Below are 18,773 nucleotides of genomic sequence, written 5' to 3' on the forward strand. Positions count from 1 at the left end.
CTTTTCCATACCTACCTTTTAAGTGTCTTGCTTATCAAAAGAAACACCCAGCCTGACACTGTATTTTCTTTACCCAAAGATTGTGGTGTGAGAATGTGTAGGAGAGGGTGGAGGGCCAGGGTGAGCTTTGTGGCACAGAGAGATATTCAAGATAAAAACTATGATAAAAATAATAATTTCCAAGACTTAAGACCGATGCCTTTGATGGGGGAGTTGTATTGGTTATAGGTTCCCAGAGAGTTGAGTCACACAAATTGTCCTTTTATTGATTAAGCTGTTTAGAAATTTAACAAACTTGTCAGGTTTTTCAAACAGCTCCTTTTATTGCTTCCTCTAGAGTCTCTGGATGACAGCGAGATCTTTCTGGCATGCACAGTAAAGGCCAACTTTTGGTAATGTTCCATTAAAACATGACTGCAAACATTTTTATGCCTAAGAGGTAATAAGGAAGCTTTTAGTTTTCTTCTAACGCATACCTTTTATTGAAGGTTAGTAAGACCTGAAAATGTTTCAGAAATGGATAAATATTCTCTACTATTATTTTTAAAAAGGTAAGCTTACCCTGCTCACCTTGAATTAAAATAATCCTTTGTTAATCGAGCATATCCTGGAAGTCAAAAACACCTCCTCTTGAGCACGGGTGCCTCCCCTGCAGCCTGGCAGTGGCCCCGGTTTGCAGCCGGCGCGTCCTGCCCTGAAGGGCTGTGCCCTCCATTCACGCTGACCTCCAGCGCTGCCCTTCGGAGGGCCGACCTGAACTTCAGCCTCCACACCAGCCTCGGTCATGACCGCCTCAGACATGACAAACCTCAGTGCTTCCCAGGCGCCCCTGCCTCACCCTCTCCTGGCTGCTGGAGCCCTTCCAGGGGCCGGATCTGCGGCCTGAACCTGGGAGTGGGTGTCAGGGTGACAGACGTGTATCCTGGGCACATGACTCATTTTCTAATGAAATGACTTCACTTCTGCTACCCCCGAGGAAAGCAGCAGGCGCGCTGACATTTCTCTACTGGCACCACGGAGAGCAGTGTGTGGCTGGATTAACGCTCCCCAGCTAAATTCTGACAGGCTCCTGAGAAACTTGTTAGGTAGACGTTAATACAAATACACACAATCCTGATAGTACAGATTGGCTTTAACTAGGGAAAAGTTACACCCAGGCTTAAACAGTTTAAGCAGGGCTTAACTAGTTTTATCTTTTATCCACCTGAACCTGAACTTCAGTAGATACAGGTCAACTAGGTAGCAGTCTGACTTTCCTGGAAGAAGTTACAAATATTACTTAAAATTGGTTGAGTTATGAGAGAAGTCCAATCTTTTAGGGATCCTGCATAGACATTTTTAAAAAGGCATTTACTTTTAGGAGTCATTGTGTATAATTTACCCGTATTCCAATCCTTTCAGACCTCTTCTTTAGCATGCAGGCATTAGAATACGGACTGCAGTTTAAAAGATGTGTGAGACCCCAGGCCCCACTCCCAAATTAATAAGCACCTAGAACTTGACCCATGGCCTGGATGACTAAGACCTCTGTCTCGCTGCTGCTGGGATTTGGAGATTTCCTCGGACTCTTCTATCCACCTACTTAGTCTTTTGGAAGGAAGGAAGATGAAAGGGAGGGCAGGGAAGAGACGCTTCCTATGGCTGCTTAGACCGCAGGACGCAGCATACCTACTAAAGGGTAAGTGACATGAAAATAATAAAACAGAAGCATTGCGCTCTGTGAACTGAGAGGTTCTGTCTTCCTTAGACGCCCTAAAGCTACTCCTATTTCCCCATCCTTAACTGCAGCAGGACGAGAAAAGGAAACGGGAAGCTGGGTCACCTTCCCAAATGGCTCCCCAAGTTCCCCAATCAGGGACCCACAAAAAGCAGAAAACATACTGGGGTCTACAAGGACTTGATAGATGAAGTGTGAGAAGTTTCTCTCCTGCCACCTGATGCCAGCTGGAAATTCTGTGGCTGTGCTGCCGACCGAACCAACAGAGGACAGCGGCATCTGGCTGAAGATTTTCTAGCCGAAGCCGAGCCGGAGCGGGCCATGGGCATGTTTAGCACAGTGACCGCATTGTGAATTGCAACAGAAGTCCCGCTTGTCACACAGTGTGTAAGGCCATCGGAAGGCATCTGACTTGGGACAGGGATGGCAAATGGACCTTCTGGTTTTCCCCACTTTGCCCTGAATGCAAAGGGACTGATGACGGCTTTGTTCTGGGGTAAAGCCTTGTATTCCTTTTAAGACGGACCCAATCATCGGCAGAGAAAGAAAATCCCTGTCTGGAATCACTCCTATTTTCTGCAAGATGTAACCTTTAGCCCTCAACACCCAATGGGGAGAACACGCAAGAGAAAAGATACCACAGCAACCCCCCCCCCCCCCCCGCCCTTGTCTGCTAATCATCACTTTTCCTCACTTATCTCCAGGGACTGCCTCAATGTTAAACAACTGTAGTCAACAGGATTAGGAAATGTGGCTTTAACACTATCTGTCAACATTTAAAATGCTTGTACCCTTTGAACCAGGAATTCCATTTTTAAGAGTCATTTAACAGATAAACTGACAGATGTGGAAAATAACACATTTATAAAGAAAAACTTGGCAGCATTGTTTGCAGTGTTCAGAGTGAAAATGACCTAAAAGTCCAGAAGACTAATGAGATAAATTACTGTGCCTTTGCACAAGTAAATGGGATATAAGTTTCAAGTCCAGTTCCAGTCCTTGTCATGAGCCCTGGCACTTGGAAGGTTTTCAGTCTTCCACTGGTCTGCTTAAGTAGCTGCTACGTAAAGTTACAAATAGTCTGTAAAGGACTGAAGAGTTGGGTGCTTTTCCTTCAGTTCTTATTAGTAGTAATACAAAATTATTTACACAGATGGGAGAAGGAAATAAGGAATCCCGACTAATTCCGGTCCATCTCTAAAGAGCTCAGTGCTCATCTTAACAGCCTATTTTCTAGATTTATAGGATGTACCAATGCCTCTTGGGTTAGTCAACCTACCAAGTCAAGAGGAGTCGCATGTCACGCCTCTAACGGTTAGAAGTTTACAACCATTTGATCACAATGCATAAAAATGGCTAAAGTGAGTATTTCCATCTCTTTCTTGTGAGTCCTTTAACCACAGTATTTCCATCTCTTTCTTGTGAGTCCTTTAATCTCTTTCTTGTGAGTCCTTTAACCTGGATATAACGAAGACAGAAGGACACCATTTAGTCCTACTGTGGACACGCTGAAAGGGAGTCGGTCACGTGGTTAGGAATGTCCGTGGTGACAGGTGGCAGGATCGTAAACATTTGGCACAAAGGTTTAACCGTACAAGGGTCAACCAGTGTGGAAGAAAACATCATAAACGCTTTTCACACCTACCTTTCTTTTATACTTTATCTCAGTGGATTATGGATGCGTTTGCCTTCCTCACTACCTTGTGAACAATGTGGGCTCAGGGTGGTCATTTCTGTATCTTTGGGACCAAGCACAGTGTCTGAGGATAATGGGCATTTCATAGTCTTCAAGTTGAATTCAAAACCAAAAATTTGAAAAATTGTTTTAGATGATAGTTCTTAAAATTTTCTTATGAATGGTAGGGATCCTTTCCCTACAAGAAATGCACATATCTACGTACAAAAAAAGGTCGATATAATTTCAGGGCAATTGTGGACATCTGCTCTCTCTCCCTCTTTCATAGATCTTCTAGGGAACCATAGATCTTCTAAAGAGATTAAGAAATGCCCAGGGTCTCTCGCCCGGCCGGGCGTGGCTCAGCGGTTGAGCGTCGACCTAGGATCCAGGCGATTGGGGTTCGATTCCCGGTTAGGGCACATGCCGGGTTGGGGGCTCGATCAATGACTCTCTCATCATTGATGTTTCCATCTCTCTCGCTCCCTCTCCTTTCCTCTCTCTGAAATCAATAAAGATATATTAAAAAAAAAAAAAAAAAAGAAATGCCCAGGGTTAGCCCTGGCCAGGTAGCTCAGTTGATCTGAGTGTCATCCTGATACTCCAAGGTTTCGGGTTTGATCTCTGGTCAGGGGACATAAAAGCAGCAACCAATGAATGCATGCATATGTGGAACAAATCAATGTTTTTCTCTCTCTCCCTTCCTCTTCCTCTCTTCAAAAATCAATCAATAAAAATAATAAAAAACAAATGTTTAAAAAAATTCCTGTTTTCATTTTTTTAAAAAGGAGGGTTCTTTCATCTACCTCATATGAACTTTTCCAATACACTAAGGAAAAGGGATCCTTCCTGGGGAAGGTGTAAAAGCGAATTTATCTGTGTAGTTTTAGATTCACTTATAAATGAGATATTTTGCAATTATTGTAGAAAAAAATGATTCCTTATAGCAAAAGGTAATTTTAAAGAAGGTGTGTTTATTTAAAAATATTTATGGACTATTCACTATGAGTCAAGGACTGTGAGATAGAAACAGTGACTCAGAGAGATCACAGTATGGTGCAGAGCACACATACTGAACTGGGTATGTGAGTTACGTCTTTGCCTCTGTGCATGTGTGATGAAGACGGGTGGGTGGAATGGGCAGAGAGCGACTATAAATTCTGTAAAGGGATAAACTTTTATTCATTCAGTAAGAGTCTTTGGCTTTATTATGGTTACATACAGCTGTTAAACCTCCCATCTTATTATCAGATTACTCATAAGACTGATAATAACCTCTAGATAAGCAGTCACCGGTCACAGATGAGTAAAGCAATGCTTAAACAATAAACGCTTGACCTCTATCCCTGCAGTAAGAGGGAGCTGCACCCATCTACACGCCATTTCTAAGATCCAGCATGTAAATGTTTATTTCACCTGAGTGATGTTTTTCTGATCATTTTACATATTTGTTGCATCTTAAACTTTGGAGACCTCAAAGTTGATCTGGTACGAATGCCTACTCAAACAAGGGATCCCCTCTGCAGCACACCCGGCAGCCACGGGCTTTGTTGGGATACTCACTAGCAGGAGCAGACTGTATTCATAATAGACAATAATTATTAGAAACCGCCTCCTCACGCTGAACTAAAGCCTCCTTATATTTTCCAACCATTTCTGTAAGCTTTGGCTTCTGCGGCAATGCAGAATCATCCTATCCTTTCTCCCATGTCATTCAAGGATTTGATAACAGCTATCATTTCTATTTCTGAATTCATCTCCAGCCGGAACTTCCCTAATTCTTTCACGTATTTCTCTTGAAAAGTTCAAGGTCATCACCCTCCTGTTCTTACTCTTCCAAACACTGTAATACTTGGCCATGGTCTGCTTAAAATATGACACCTGGAACAGAACATGATATTCTAGCTGTGATTGATCTTACCTCACCGGAGTCCAGGCGGATTATTCGTCTGAGCCGAGTACACCTTCCATCACACGCTCCTGCAGGGCGTTCGTTTTCCCCTCCCGTTGCCCTCCCCGCCTGTGCTTATATGGGAATCTGGTCAAATAAAACTGCAGGTCTTTTTTTCTGAAAACTACTATCAAGTCAGGTTTCCCCTCCTTTTCCCTTGGCAATAGAATATGTCCATCTTCATCTTAGATTGGTCTCAGCACTGAAGTAATTTCAAATCTTAATAACGTCATCATATTTAACCACTCCTGCGGTTATCTGAATTTGATAATACCGCCTATGGAATTTCTTGTGTCTTCACCTGAAAGACCAGAAATTTCCCTCACTTTAATGTGAATCACTATTCGACCCTCCTAGGTTGTTTCAATAGCTAGGAACCCACCTGGCTAATGATTATCCAGTCATATCCTTATCTTAGCCAAAAAGATGTCAACAGAGACATCGACTGTCTTTTTTAAAAGCATGTTTTTTATTGATTTTAGAGAGAGAGGAAGGGAAAGGGAGAGAGAAACATCCATTGGCTGCCTCCTACCCCCACCAATGGGGACTGAGCCTGCAACCCAGGCGTGTGCCCTGGCCGGGAACTGAGCCTGCGCCTCTCAGTGCGTGGGCAGCATGGACGATGCTCACCCAGCTGAGCCGCATCAGCCAGGGCGCAAATGTCTTTTTGGATTCAGTGAACACTGGTCCTTTAAATCAGTCTAAGCCATACAGTTTCTCTGACAACAAACGCTACTGATATTTTATCAAGGTACTGAATTTTTAGGCGAGCCTCCTGGTGCTATGAAATAAGCACCTCAACTGGGTGTCGGTGCATGTGAGCAGAAATAAGAGCTTGTGCTATACGCACCTCTTCCCTCTTCTTGTGCACACAAAGGGCCAGATGCACTGGATCTGCACTGATCAGGAAAGGAAACTAAGACGTAAACACAAGCAAATGAAAACTTGAGAAGTCCTCGCTAGAGAGGGGTGTGTGAGTGGTTGTGCTCATTACTCGGGCCCTGGCTGCGTAGCTCAGTTGGTTAGAGCACTATCCAGCTACGCCAAGGTTGCGGGTTCCATTTCCGGTCAGGGCACATACAAGAAGCAACCAATGAATGCATAAATAAGTGGAAGGACAAAGCAATGTTTCTCTCTCTCCCTCATCCTCTCTCTCTCAAATAAAATAATAATAAAAGAGCCATCGTATCTATTTTGGCCTCTTACACAATGCAGTTTGTCAAGTCTAAAAACTATAGATACCCTCCTTTCATCATAGTATTTTAGGAAGGCAAGCTTCTAGTGTGAACAGCTCAGATGGCAATTCCTCAAGATAATTTTTAGTTATTTAGGAAATAAGCAATGTTTGTATTACAGAAAAAAATCTGAATTAGGTGGTACAGCATCAAGACTTTTCTAGGTGGTACAACATCAAGACTTTTCTATCTCTTCACTGTAGCATCCTAAAATAAAACCTTTAGAAATCGGGCCTGCTATATATTAACATAAAATGTTTAAGAACTTGCCCTGGCCAAGTGGCTCAGTTGATGGGAGTGTTGTCCTGTACACCAGAAAAGGCTTCAGGTTTGATTCTCGGTCAGGGCACACACCTAGGCTGCAGTTCAACCCTTGGTCGGGCACATATAGCAGGCAACTGCTGGATGTTTTTTTCTGTTCTACTCCCATCTTCTTCTCTCTCCAAAAAATATCAACAAAAACATATCCTTGGGCCCTGACTGGTGTGGCTCAGTTGATTGGCACGACGTCCCGCGCACAAAAAGGCTGTCAGTTCGATTCCCAGTCAAGGCACATGCCTGGGTTACAGGCTTGACTCCCCTACGAGTTGTGCAGGAGGCAGCCAATAACTGTTTCACTCTCACACTGGTGTTTCTTTCAATCTCTTAAAACCAATTAAAAATATTTTTAAAAACAGACAAACAAAAAACATATCTTCAGTTAAGGATTAAGAAAAAAAATGTTTAAGAGCCTGCCCTTTGCAACATAATGATGCCTCCAAAACCTGAAACAGGCCTACATCTCCTGGGTCAGTATCAAGAGAGACTTTTTTACGTGTGGCTCAGTCCGTAAATCTGAAGAGTAGGTTGAGCAAATACAACTTCTATAGTTACCCAGCACTCAGAGTGCCTCGTTGACACACTATGCTCCGATCTGGAAAAAAGAACAAGTGGATGGATGATCACATTCAAAAAGGCTTTAAAATGTGAGTCCTTAGTTTTAAATTATGCTAGAGAATCCTTTTTGGGGGAGTATTTGATTCTGTTGCTGTCCTTTGGTAGATTTTAATGATTAGATGTGGACCTTAAATTAAAAGAACACCATACGCTTTATTTCTCTTACGCACTTCAGTTTCAACATTATTATATGAAAGAACTGTGAGCTCATTCTTGTGGATAAAATGTGACTTTATTGTGTGCAGCCTTTTCATACCAAGTATCAGTTTTTCCATGTGAAGTAAGTGAAAATTTAAAAGTTATGATAAAGTTATTGTTAAGGAGACACATTGTGCAATAGAAAAACTGAAGAGAGTTTTTGTCTAAAACTAGAAAACAGAACAGTCTGGGGGAGAAAAGATAGAAAAGTACCACAGGTTGCTAAGACCATAAAAACCAACTTTGGGGACCAGAGGCGGTGACACTGACTGAGTGTGTGAGTAACAAGGGCCAGGCAATTGTCTCCAAAGGGAGAGTAGGGTTTCATGTGGACCTTTAAGGTAATTGCTTGGCAGTAATCATCTTGGAATTTTCTCTTGTGTCTCTAAAGCTCTCGATTTTTCCTGCTGTCTAGAATTTTTTTATGCAGCGTAGTAGTTTTTATTTAGCACAAAGCCCATTTGGACTAGGCAATAGAAAGGTTCTAATTTTGTGCCTGGCCAGCAAAGTCATACTTCAGGTACAGAGTGGGAAGACTTAGGCAGAGTACATTCAAAGTTTGCTTTTTTCATTAAGAAGTTTTATTACCCTGTCGTGGTTTTCTTATTGAGTAGACTCCTAGAGGAAAAGTAAGTACCGTGAGTTTACTGGTCTGCTACAGAATTAGAATTTAGGGCCCTATTTAGTTGAAGAGAGATCCCAAGGGTCACTGAAAATAAAAATCACCAGACAAAACTGACTACTGCAGAGCCCCTCCCCACGGCTGAGTGCAAGCACACGCCTGACACTCTGAGCAGCTGTGCTAAACTCTGTCCAGGAGCCACTCCTCTGGGGTTCCTGAACCCTTCCGCTCTGTCTGCATCAGCGCGACTCTCCAAAGAGCCACATGTGACAGGTGGATCAGCCACTTTGGGTGAGGTGGGCAGTCAAGGAGGCAAACCCCCCACCACTTACTAGAAACTCCAGAAGAGAAACATTTCCTCGCTTCAGGAAGGGTTCTCACCGGCAGCTATGCCAAGAGACGGACAACCTTATACGCCGAAGTGAAAATGAACCTCTAATACAAGGTCCCGAACCCTCTAACACAAACACTGGCAATCTCCACGAGGCTAGTCAGGATTCATAGTTGTTCGGTATTTTCTCACTGGATTTTGGACAGAAAAGACAAACCCAAATGGAGAAACATAATTTAAGTGTGGCAGGAAGTTGGAATCAGGAGGCCTGAAATACAAAGATAAACGCATTACTGAGGCATATTCCCCTGGCCCTGAGGTATGCAGGCAAAGAGGCCACACTTGACTGTGAGACAAACAGTCAAAGCTGATGCAGGGCTCCAAGAAAATGTTCACCAGAGGAATGTGGTGATTCACTTATGGCCAGAAATCGCAAGTAAAAAACTGCAAGATATAACTAGGATCAAATTATATAATGTATATGATTCAATTTAAAAATTCTGAGCCCTCTTACATTATATTATTTAGATTACAAGAGTAAAAAAATCAAATTACATTCATATGAAACTTTTATAAAAAGAAATCAAATCTATTTTTATGAAATTTTATAGAACAATTATTTTTGAGTGGGTCTTTTCTTAAGTCACCGTATTCATAATTCCATTTACATCTGTATAATTTTTCAAATAAAAAAAAAGGCAGTCAATAGAAATCTACATTTTCACTTGCAAAACTCCCTTCAGTTTCCAGGCCAGTCACCCATGGCGATGTCGGCTTGTCCTCCAGACATGGACTGCTACCAAAGAGCCCCAGTTTACGAAGCATGCAGGCCTCTGCTCATTAGGAACGCTTTTTGGTTTGGCTCACGTTTCAAGAAATTCTGGAGCATGTCCATGCCGTCCAGAGATCCCCCAGGTTTCAGGATTAGGTTTCTGTATTTCATTCCAACCTAATAAAATAAAACATCATGCCTAACAATTCACGGTCATAACAATTTTCCCAACCTCTAGATACAAAAGAGAAAGGGGTAGGGTAGAAAAAAAGGGACTTTTAGCTCTACTCTGTCTGGGGCTGCAACTCTGCAGCATTTATTTATTTTGGTATCTAAGAGATCGGGAGCTCAAACCTCTGGTCTTCTACACTTCCCTTTATTACTGTCTTGTCTCCTTTGACTCTCAGCAGTGAACTGACAATGTGAACAAACAGACAGACAAAAAATAGCCAGATGGGCTCCGGCTGGGTGGCTCAGTTGGTTAGAGCACTGTCTTGATGCGCCAAGTTGCGGGTTTGACCCACGGTCAGGGCACAAACAAGAATCAACCAGTGAATGCATGGATAAGTGGAACAGCAAATCAATATTTCTCTCTCTAGAAATCAATCAATACTTTTTTTTTTTTAAACTGCCAGATGGAATGTATAACAGGTTCCTATTTGTTACCCCTTCTCAAATGCAATTTCAAAAGGGTTAGCAAAGCAAGTGTTTAAGAAGGCCACAGCTGGGGTCTGTGTACCTGGAAATGGTGACACAGCTCCTGCCAAATGGCTTCTGCTGTTTTTAAAGAGGGGCTCATGAAAAACCCCTATTCCTTGTGGACAAGGTGGTGGTAGAATAGCCCATGTCCCACAGTGTACAGTAAGACATTTTTGTGGGCCCAGCACTGGGAATGAGGACCCTTGTAAAGTTTTCTTTGGGCACAAATCTGTAATTTTATTTCATTTAATTTTATTTATTTAATTTTATTATTATTTTTAAAAATATATCTTTATTGATTTCAGAGAGAGGAAGGGAGAGGGAGAGAGAGAGGTAGAAACATCAATGATGAGAGTCACTGATTGGCTGCCTCCTGCACGCCCCCAACTGGGGATCAAGCCTGTAACCTGGGCATGTGCCCTGACCGGGAATCGAACTCCAATCGCCTGGATCCTAGGTCGACGCTCAATAAAAAATTATTGAGTTTTTTTTGTTATTTTAAGTCCTCAAAATCTAGTGTGTTTTTTACATTTACAGCACCTCAATTCAATTCTTCAGTTGTACTAGCCACATTTCTAGTGCTCATTAGTCCATGTGGCTATCAATCTAGAATTGAAAATGTGAGTGATCATCTTAGAATTTATTATTTCAAGACATAGCAGATCAGACCTCTTGAGCCTAACCACAGTTTACCTCCCTTCCCTTCCATTCATTGCCTAATGTGTCCAAATTTGACCAGTTTTAAATTAGGGAGGGGAAGAGAGGCAAGGAAAGCCTGTATTCTCTGGGTTAGCAGTATAGAAAGAAGTTAGAAAATGTGTTAAGTTTACCTGCAGGCTAATAAAAATATTTTAATCCTTTTATTATGGAAAAATTTAAAATATATACTAATAGCAGAGAAAACAGTATAATGAACCCTCATGAACCTATCATCCAACCTCGATTTTAATATTTATCTGCAGAAATTCTTAATGCTCATGATCTAAGAATCTTTTATTTATTCAAAAGATATATTTCATTGCACAAATATTATAGGAACATTTGTGAAAATCTAAATAAAGTGAAAAAGAAATCGCCCTAAATGTTGATATCTTACAAAGTATTCTCATCTTGTACAGGGAACTGTAGTTTTAGGTGGTAATAAAAAAAATAAAAAATAAAAAAAAAGGCAAGCTTTGAGTGAGCTGCACGGTGCTGTGAAGAGCCAGCTCGTGCCTCCACTGAATGAATGGTAAAGTCATTGCAGGGCAGGGCACTGTTTAGTCTCACAATATGTGGCTAGTACAGCTCTATTCCTCCCTGCTCAGACTTCAAACAAGTTGATTCAATTTCCTGAATTACAGAGCAATGGTCTTTTAATAGTTTCATTTCCTTTGCAATGAAGTTTGGAGAAGAGTTGAAGAGTTTAAGAGATCTTGCTTTTCTTAAAAAAAAAAAAAAATATATATGTGACTTTTTGCATTTTAGGAAGGTATTGGGCCCTCTGGGTGAGAGAACTGGGTCTGGGAGACACATGCCTCAGGTGGAAGGAGTCTTTGCCATACACTGTTCTACTTTGTTTATATAGTAAAGAAACTTCGACTGCAGGGAAAGCAGGGAGAGCAGCTCTAAGACGATCACTAACATTTTTCATGCTAAGAAAAAGCCTTCAGGAGGATCTGCTTACAGTAGGAGCACCTATTACCTATTCCAGGAAGGAAAATCATCATCAGTCACCTCTATGGTTTTTCATCCTGGAAGAGTCTCTTTTGGCAATTGTGCATGTCCTCTCTAACAGGGGTGTTTTCTAAAGCCAGATCAGGAGTTTTGGAGTCAGGCCCAGGTTTGACTCTTGGTTTCGTCCTCAGCTATGTGACCTTGGGCCTTGGTTTCCTTACCTGTAGAATGGGAAAATGCCTACCTACCACAGTTTATGGGAATTAGAGGAGATGGTTTCAGTACATTGCCTACTCCCTACTATAATACCTGGCATACAGTATTCAATAAACCTTAGTTGTCACCTATCCTTCCCTTTCATTTCCTTCCCTCTCACACTGCCCCTAAGTTGTTTCTCATGTAAAGTTCAGGGAAACAAATGCATTCCTGGTTTGGTATTTCCTTAAAATTAGTACTGTGTCCTACTACAGATGGGGGGAAAAAAAGCACAACAGACTTCATCGCCACTATTCGTATGAACTAGAATATATAATTCAGTAGGAATACCGAGTAGAAGAGAAAAAGCACTCGTTTTATCTGAGAATATGCACCCTTTGTTGGAGGTGATACTTTAAGAGCAACCGTAACTATCTGCATGAAGAATGCCCATCATCTATCAGTAAAGACAATTCTATATAAATGGGAAACAGACCAGGTCTCCTGCTGTCTCCGTCATCTCTGAAGAGGCACATACAAGCTCCCACTGCCTTCCAAACCTCTCTCCCTCTCTCCTTCTCATTATGACTGACTCTGGGGAGTGGAGCCAGAGTTGGCTCCTTCCTACACTGGGTAACAGGTATCACGGCAGAGAGCATCCACCCAAGAACAGGGGATGGGGATCAGGCACCTAACAGGCTCATCAGTCTGCTTCCAAAGTGGACTTTGAAATCTTTCCTTCTACAGCTCATCTGCAAGCTCCTTCCCAACACTACACCCTTTGTTTTCTATGAGGGTGGGGAGATTGTGGGTGAAGAAAGAATACCTGTGAAGACAACAAAGGAGGCGAGACAGTGCAAGATTGGTGCTGGTCGTCAGGGCCATAAAAACAAGAACAGTGGTAGGAGTCTGCTTGATTAGACATGGCCTTCTGAAACCTTAAGCAAAATTTCAATTTGTGAGGATGGAAGGATAAATCTTTATTTAAGGGGAGGGAGAAGGTCAGGAGAAAAAAGGTACCCTGGGTAGTAGTATGTGCTCTGGGGGTAGAGGAAGGGAAGCAGAGGGCAGGAACTACCAGTCAGGTGGAAAGAGGTCCCCGTTTGTTACAGTACTAATGAAATGTAACAGGTCTGAAGCAGAGGATAAACACCACGATGAAGGACACAGTTCCTGGTACAAGGGCCTGATGATGTAGGAGATGAGATAAAGTAACAGACAATTAACAAGGCCGATCATTAGGATTTTAAGAGAAACACAAAGAAAGGCCGTGAGAACACAAAGGAAGAAAAACTGCTTCTGGCTGGTTGGGATTCAAGACTTAAAAGGTCTGGCCTTGTAAATATTCAAGAAGCAGGTTGGAAATCAATCCTATTTCCTTTCTTGGTCCTCTAAATCAGGCAAAATCTAACTCGGTCAGACAAGGTTGAAGTGTAAGAGAAATCAGCTTTTGGGTGGTAGCTCAGGAGAGCTGAAGCAGAAGTTAATCCATTTGTAAGCCTGTTGGGAGGGGAAATTTCATACCCTCCCTTAGCAACACACTACAGCAGGAACTGGGCTCAGGATTCTGTCTGGAAAGCACTGGAATATTTAGCTTTATGGTACACATTCTCTGCCAGGTGGCTCTTTTTCATGTTTAACCAAGGTTCTTCATGTTTCTGTGTCTGGTCTGTTACTGGATGTAGGATCTAGCTGCTTCTTGATGGTATTACCCATTAAAATATAATAGCCACACTTTATCTTGTGTGTGTTTTTTTGGTGTTCCTTTCAGCAGCAATACATGGTTGTTATTTCTTCTTCATTGATGGAATAAACAAAGCTTAGCAATTTCTCTAAATGCAAAAGAGGAGGAAGATAATTCTAGCTTAACGATATAATTGCCTTTGAATCCACATGTCTATTACCTCTTAGGAAATTTTCCCACGATGAAGTTGCCTTATAAAAAGAAATGGCCTTAGTTAAAAGCCCCCATTTTTTCAACCCTATGATTAGCTGCTGGATTTTGAAACTACATTTGAGACCTTAAAAATATCCTTCAAGAGCTCTTAGACTTACTGGAAAAGTGTCCATCTTAAGCAAGCAGTTCCCTTCCGGTTATTTAAGAGGCCAGTTGGAGAAGTAAAAGGTATTTTTGATAGTGAGACTTCTCCATTTCCCACCAGAAACAAAGCTTTAGATAACATTTAACAAACTAGTCAGATAGTTAAGGTGTTATCTCTATGAACTATGAAGAATATAAAAAACTACAGAAAAAAACCCAGAGGTAGCAAACTTGTAGTCTATTATAGGTAGGTAGCCAGCTCTAACACTTTGATAGAAGCTGATAAAATAAAATGGAGACAATTGTACCATAAAATATTCTATTGCTACCAGCTGGTATTGACACCAGGTTTATATTTGATCCTTCCTGTTACTGTTTTCCAGGTGAGTAGTACACTTTCTACAGTTCTGCTTGCTAAGAACTGCAATGGTTGTCAGAGCGAACTCTGGGCTACGCAGGATGGCGAGAGGTTACAGAGAGAAGGCCTGGACGCATTCTTTTGTTGATACCAATGACCATGACCAATAGGGACAACAATTCATAATAAGCTTGGGACCAAGAATAGGAGGTACTGGCTCCTTGAAAGGCCAGCTAGCTATCTTCTCAAAATGATCAAAATACACACTAGGGAGGGTGGGAGCCTTGAGAAAATGAAGTCTGCATGACATACTATGATTATTCTGATTGATTGGAAGCCATAAAAATTCTGTCTCTTCATCACAACATAAAAATTCTCTTCTTTATACCATAGAAATTCTTACTCTTTGTCACAACATAGTTGTAATAATGACCTAAGTTTCTTGTAGAATAGGATTGCCGTTCCAAAGTATTAATTTTTAATAGTGGATATTTGAATTTTGTAAATCAGGTGTTATTTTAGAGTAAACGTTTGTAAAAAAACAAAACAAAACCCCAAACCAAACAAACAGTACACTGTAGGAGGGAATAAAATGGCTATTTAAAAAGCTGTTTATCTACCATAAATGAGTATGGGGGGGGGCAAAGGGATTCTTATTGGACACTAGAGCCACATTTACTATTGCTGTGACAGTAGGGGGCATTAATGATATGATATTCCAGAGTATTTGATAGGAAAGAAAAAAGAAGGGATTAAAGCCAGCTTCGTGGCATAAGACAAGTAATAATAGATAGCATTGTTGGATCCAAAATTTTAGTAAAACTAAAAACAGTTTTTAACATCACCAGGAAACAAGTCCAAGTTGTCCAGAACCTTGCTTTCGCCAAGTTCAACCCAGCCCCTTTGTTTAAATTAAGAGTAGTCTGGCTGCCTGCCAAGCTGTGGAGCTTGAGAATAGGAGGAAGTTTAGAAACATAAGGGCAGGATCGCCTCTGCTGGACTTGCAGTTCCTTAGGATGCAGTGCGACCAGTACTCTGTACTCTGGCTACTGTCTTGACAGCTGGAAGAGAAAAGGTAACAGTGGAGAGGACTGGGGATGTGCTCCTGTGGGGGAGCACAGAGGAGATGAATGAGGGTACTTAATCGAGAGAGGTGCAGGAACATGTACGCCAGGAAACCTCGCCAACTAATAAGAGCCAACGAGAGGTCATAATTGTGCCTTTACATATCTAGACCTTGTGTCTCTTTAAATATTGTGCTCTGATTTCTACAATAATCAATATTCTAAATAAAAATAAGAAAAAGCTCCATAAAGTACAGAAAAATATTTAATAATCACTCATAAATTTATCACCCAAAGAAAACAATTAACAACATTTTCAAGTACTTTTTCCCTAAACACTCATTTTGAAAGAAAAATCTGTATCCTATGGTATAAAATATTTTATAATCCAAATTTTTCACTTTGTATAATAGTTATAGTAAACATTCCAGACATAAAAAAAACTTAGTCAAGCCTTTCCCTCATGTTCAAGTCCACTCTTCTGTTCAGAGGATGGAAAACCACTTTTGGTTTCATGAATGAGTGGCCACTTGAGTAGGGCCTTTAAGGATGGTAAGGTTTCTGAGTGGCAGAGACAAGGCAGGCATACATTTTAGGTGGAAAGAATAGCATGAATCTATTTGTGAAGGTGGAAAGGTCTACAGGAACACAGATGTTCGGCTGACGCTCAGGGAGTTCTGGGAAGTAGGGAAGAAATTTGTTTGCTAACCTTAGGGCTGTGAACAAAGAGAGGGATAACAAGAAGCAAGAAGTTACAAAAATAAAAATAAAATAAATAAGGTAGACAAGGGCCTTTAAAAGTGGGTGATTGGGTCATGAATGGTAACTTAGGAGGACAACTTTCCAGTTCGGTGGGTGGAAGCAAAAGCCAGGAAATGGAGGTTTGCAAAGACTGTTTCTTACACTAAGAAATTAGACTGTGAGAGAAAGAACAGCTGGGTAGCAGCACTGAGGTTCTCACAGTCAACAGCAAAAGCCCCAGTTTTTTTCCAAGATGGCAAACTAGGAAGGCTCAGTGTTAGGGGAAAGGCCTCTGAGACAGGAGGAGAGAAGCACTGATCTATACAAAGGAAAAGAAAGATGAAGATACTCGCTCTCGAGGATCTTAATTTTCTTAGCAGAGAGGAGAGATCACCAGAGAAGAGGGAGGTGGTGGAGACTTGGGGGAACTCAACAAGGGCAGTGGAGTAGGACTGCAGAGTGACACTGGGTGTCCAGCGCAGTCTGGACAGAATGACTTTGTAGTTGGGCAAGTTAATGGAGTCATACGATCTTCCCAGAACACTCTGAACCCCAAGGGCACTATCTCTCAATGACATGGTGGAGGAATCCAGGGCTGGGCACTGGCTGAAGGTCATGCACAAGTCAGGTTATTTATGAGAACAGCAGTCAGTGTTGACCATTGCCATTGTAAATGAGTTGGCCAGGGAATGGAAGGAGATTTAAAGGGACCTGACAGCCTGGGTAGGGTGGGATGAAAGACTGAGTAATTGGAAAGGCTAGTGTACAGAATATAGGTGCCCTGGAGGAGGGCTTTATTATTATTATTATTTTCTGTGGTGGTGGTGGGGTAGGAGGGATAGCAGTCTAAATTACATCAGTGTATTTCAGTGCGTACATGAAGGCACTATGCAACCTGGAAACATCAAGTTTGAGGAACAAATCAGTTGGCTGAAATAAGCAGAGAGAGCCTGGTTTTGATAATTTGTTCTTCTAATTTTTGGATCAAATAGAATGAAAAACACACTGGAAAATGCACTGGCCCTAGAAAAAAATCTGACAGTTGAGTCCTCTGCAAGACTGGAGACTGGGGGACTGTAACTCAGGAAGGTTTGGCTGGCAGCCACCTGGCAGGCAATTCTCTGTACACGGAAAGGAACGGCTCAGGTTAATGAAGCAGCTTAAATTACTTAAAGGCACTCAGGTTACAAACTATGCAGTAGGTGGGGTATGCCAGCCACAGAAAAAGGGAGTCTCCCACAGAAAATGTATAAAAAAAGTGTGCAGAGAATATCAAAACATAAACAGACTGTTTATATCAGAAAGGAGTTTGGCTTTCTTTCTCAATCACCTGTAAAGCTAAAAGACTGTATTGCACATGTCAAAACTAGCAGCTATAAATGCAAAAATGCATAAACAAAGCTTTGAATTTTAATTATGCAATATATTGGAATGTTAATAAGCAAGAAAATGCAGTAGGCTTTTTTTAAACTTATAGAATTAGGGTTAATCACTTGTGTGCTGCAACTTGATGTGTGATGATTTAAGATGCAAGACTTTAAAGCTAAAAGCTGTTACCAAATCTCTTACTCTAAAATCTAGATGTAATAAATATTTTACACTAGGCATTAAAGGGGAGAAAGCAACTACAAAATTAACAAAGAGAGGGAAAAAAATACAATACCTCTGGATTCATTATGCCTTCTTTTTTAAAACAGCTGTAAAACATGTCCATGGAAAATACTTCACTCCAAAGATATCCATAATATTGCCCATCATATCCTCCTGCCAAATGTCCAAAGGTAGCTGGCATGTTTGTGCCTTTAAGGAAAGATATATTTCAATCAATGTGATGGCAAATGTTAATTACCAGGTTATCAGCTAGCTAAGGTTTCCCTTCAGGGAGTCCTGCTGTGGGAGGAGAGATGGGGTTTCACCTCCAGTACATCCTGGGTTTCCGTGTGCCCTCGGTCAAGATGTTTACAAACTTCTCTCCCGAGATGGCTCAACTTCAGAGCTGGTTTCGGCCCTAAGCTCTGGAATGCTTAACAATAGTTTCAGAGGCTCTGTCCACACCCATCAGACAGCTCAGTGTTTCAGCATCCCTCAGTCCTTTCTTACCCTTAGACACACATGAGTTTTACCAATACTCGACTATTAAGCCTATTCTTTGTCACACATCTTTATATCTAAAATGTGTCAGAATGGCGCTAGCTAGTTTGGCTCAGTGGTTAGAGTGTTGGCCCGCGGACTGAAGGGTCCTGGGTTTGATTTTGGCCAAGGGCACGTACCTCGGTTGTAGGTTCAGTCCCCAGCCCCGGTCGGGGTAGGAGGCAACCAATCGATGTTTCCCTCTTCCTCCCTCCCTTCCACTCTCTCTGAAAAGCAATGGAAAAAATATACTAGGGTGAGGATTTAAAAAATAAAAAAATAAAATGTCTCAGAACGGCACTTATTTTAGGTTCATAATTATGGAAAACAAACTTTTTAACTTGAAAAGCTAAAGAAGTTTTACCAATTCAATCCACCTCTAGGATTCTGTCAGAGTGGCCTCAGGCACAAAGTTGCGTAAACAGATCACAGAAGGAAGTGAGGAGCCTAAG

At 41.5% G+C, this 18,773-nt stretch overlaps 1 protein-coding gene across 4 annotated transcripts in view; it reads right to left on the bottom strand.

The window, feature by feature from the left end:
- Nucleotides 1–9,123: 9,123 nt before the first annotated feature.
- The window catches only part of NLN (neurolysin), a 69,529-nt gene continuing 59,879 nt past the window's right edge, over nt 9,124–18,773 (bottom strand). For all 4 annotated transcript variants that reach the window (XM_081132812.1, XM_081132813.1, XM_081132811.1 and 1 more), the window contains exons 12-13: nt 17,855–17,991; nt 9,124–9,614 (exon numbers count right to left, since the gene is read on the bottom strand). In XM_081132812.1, coding sequence (XP_080988938.1) covers nt 9,480–9,614; nt 17,855–17,991 — 272 coding nt within the window. In that variant the 3' untranslated portion in view covers nt 9,124–9,479. The remainder of the gene's footprint in view (nt 9,615–17,854; nt 17,992–18,773) is intronic.

Source organism: Miniopterus schreibersii (genome assembly GCF_964146895.1).
Source record: "Miniopterus schreibersii genome assembly, chromosome: 3".
Lineage (NCBI taxonomy): Eukaryota > Metazoa > Chordata > Mammalia > Chiroptera > Miniopteridae > Miniopterus > Miniopterus schreibersii.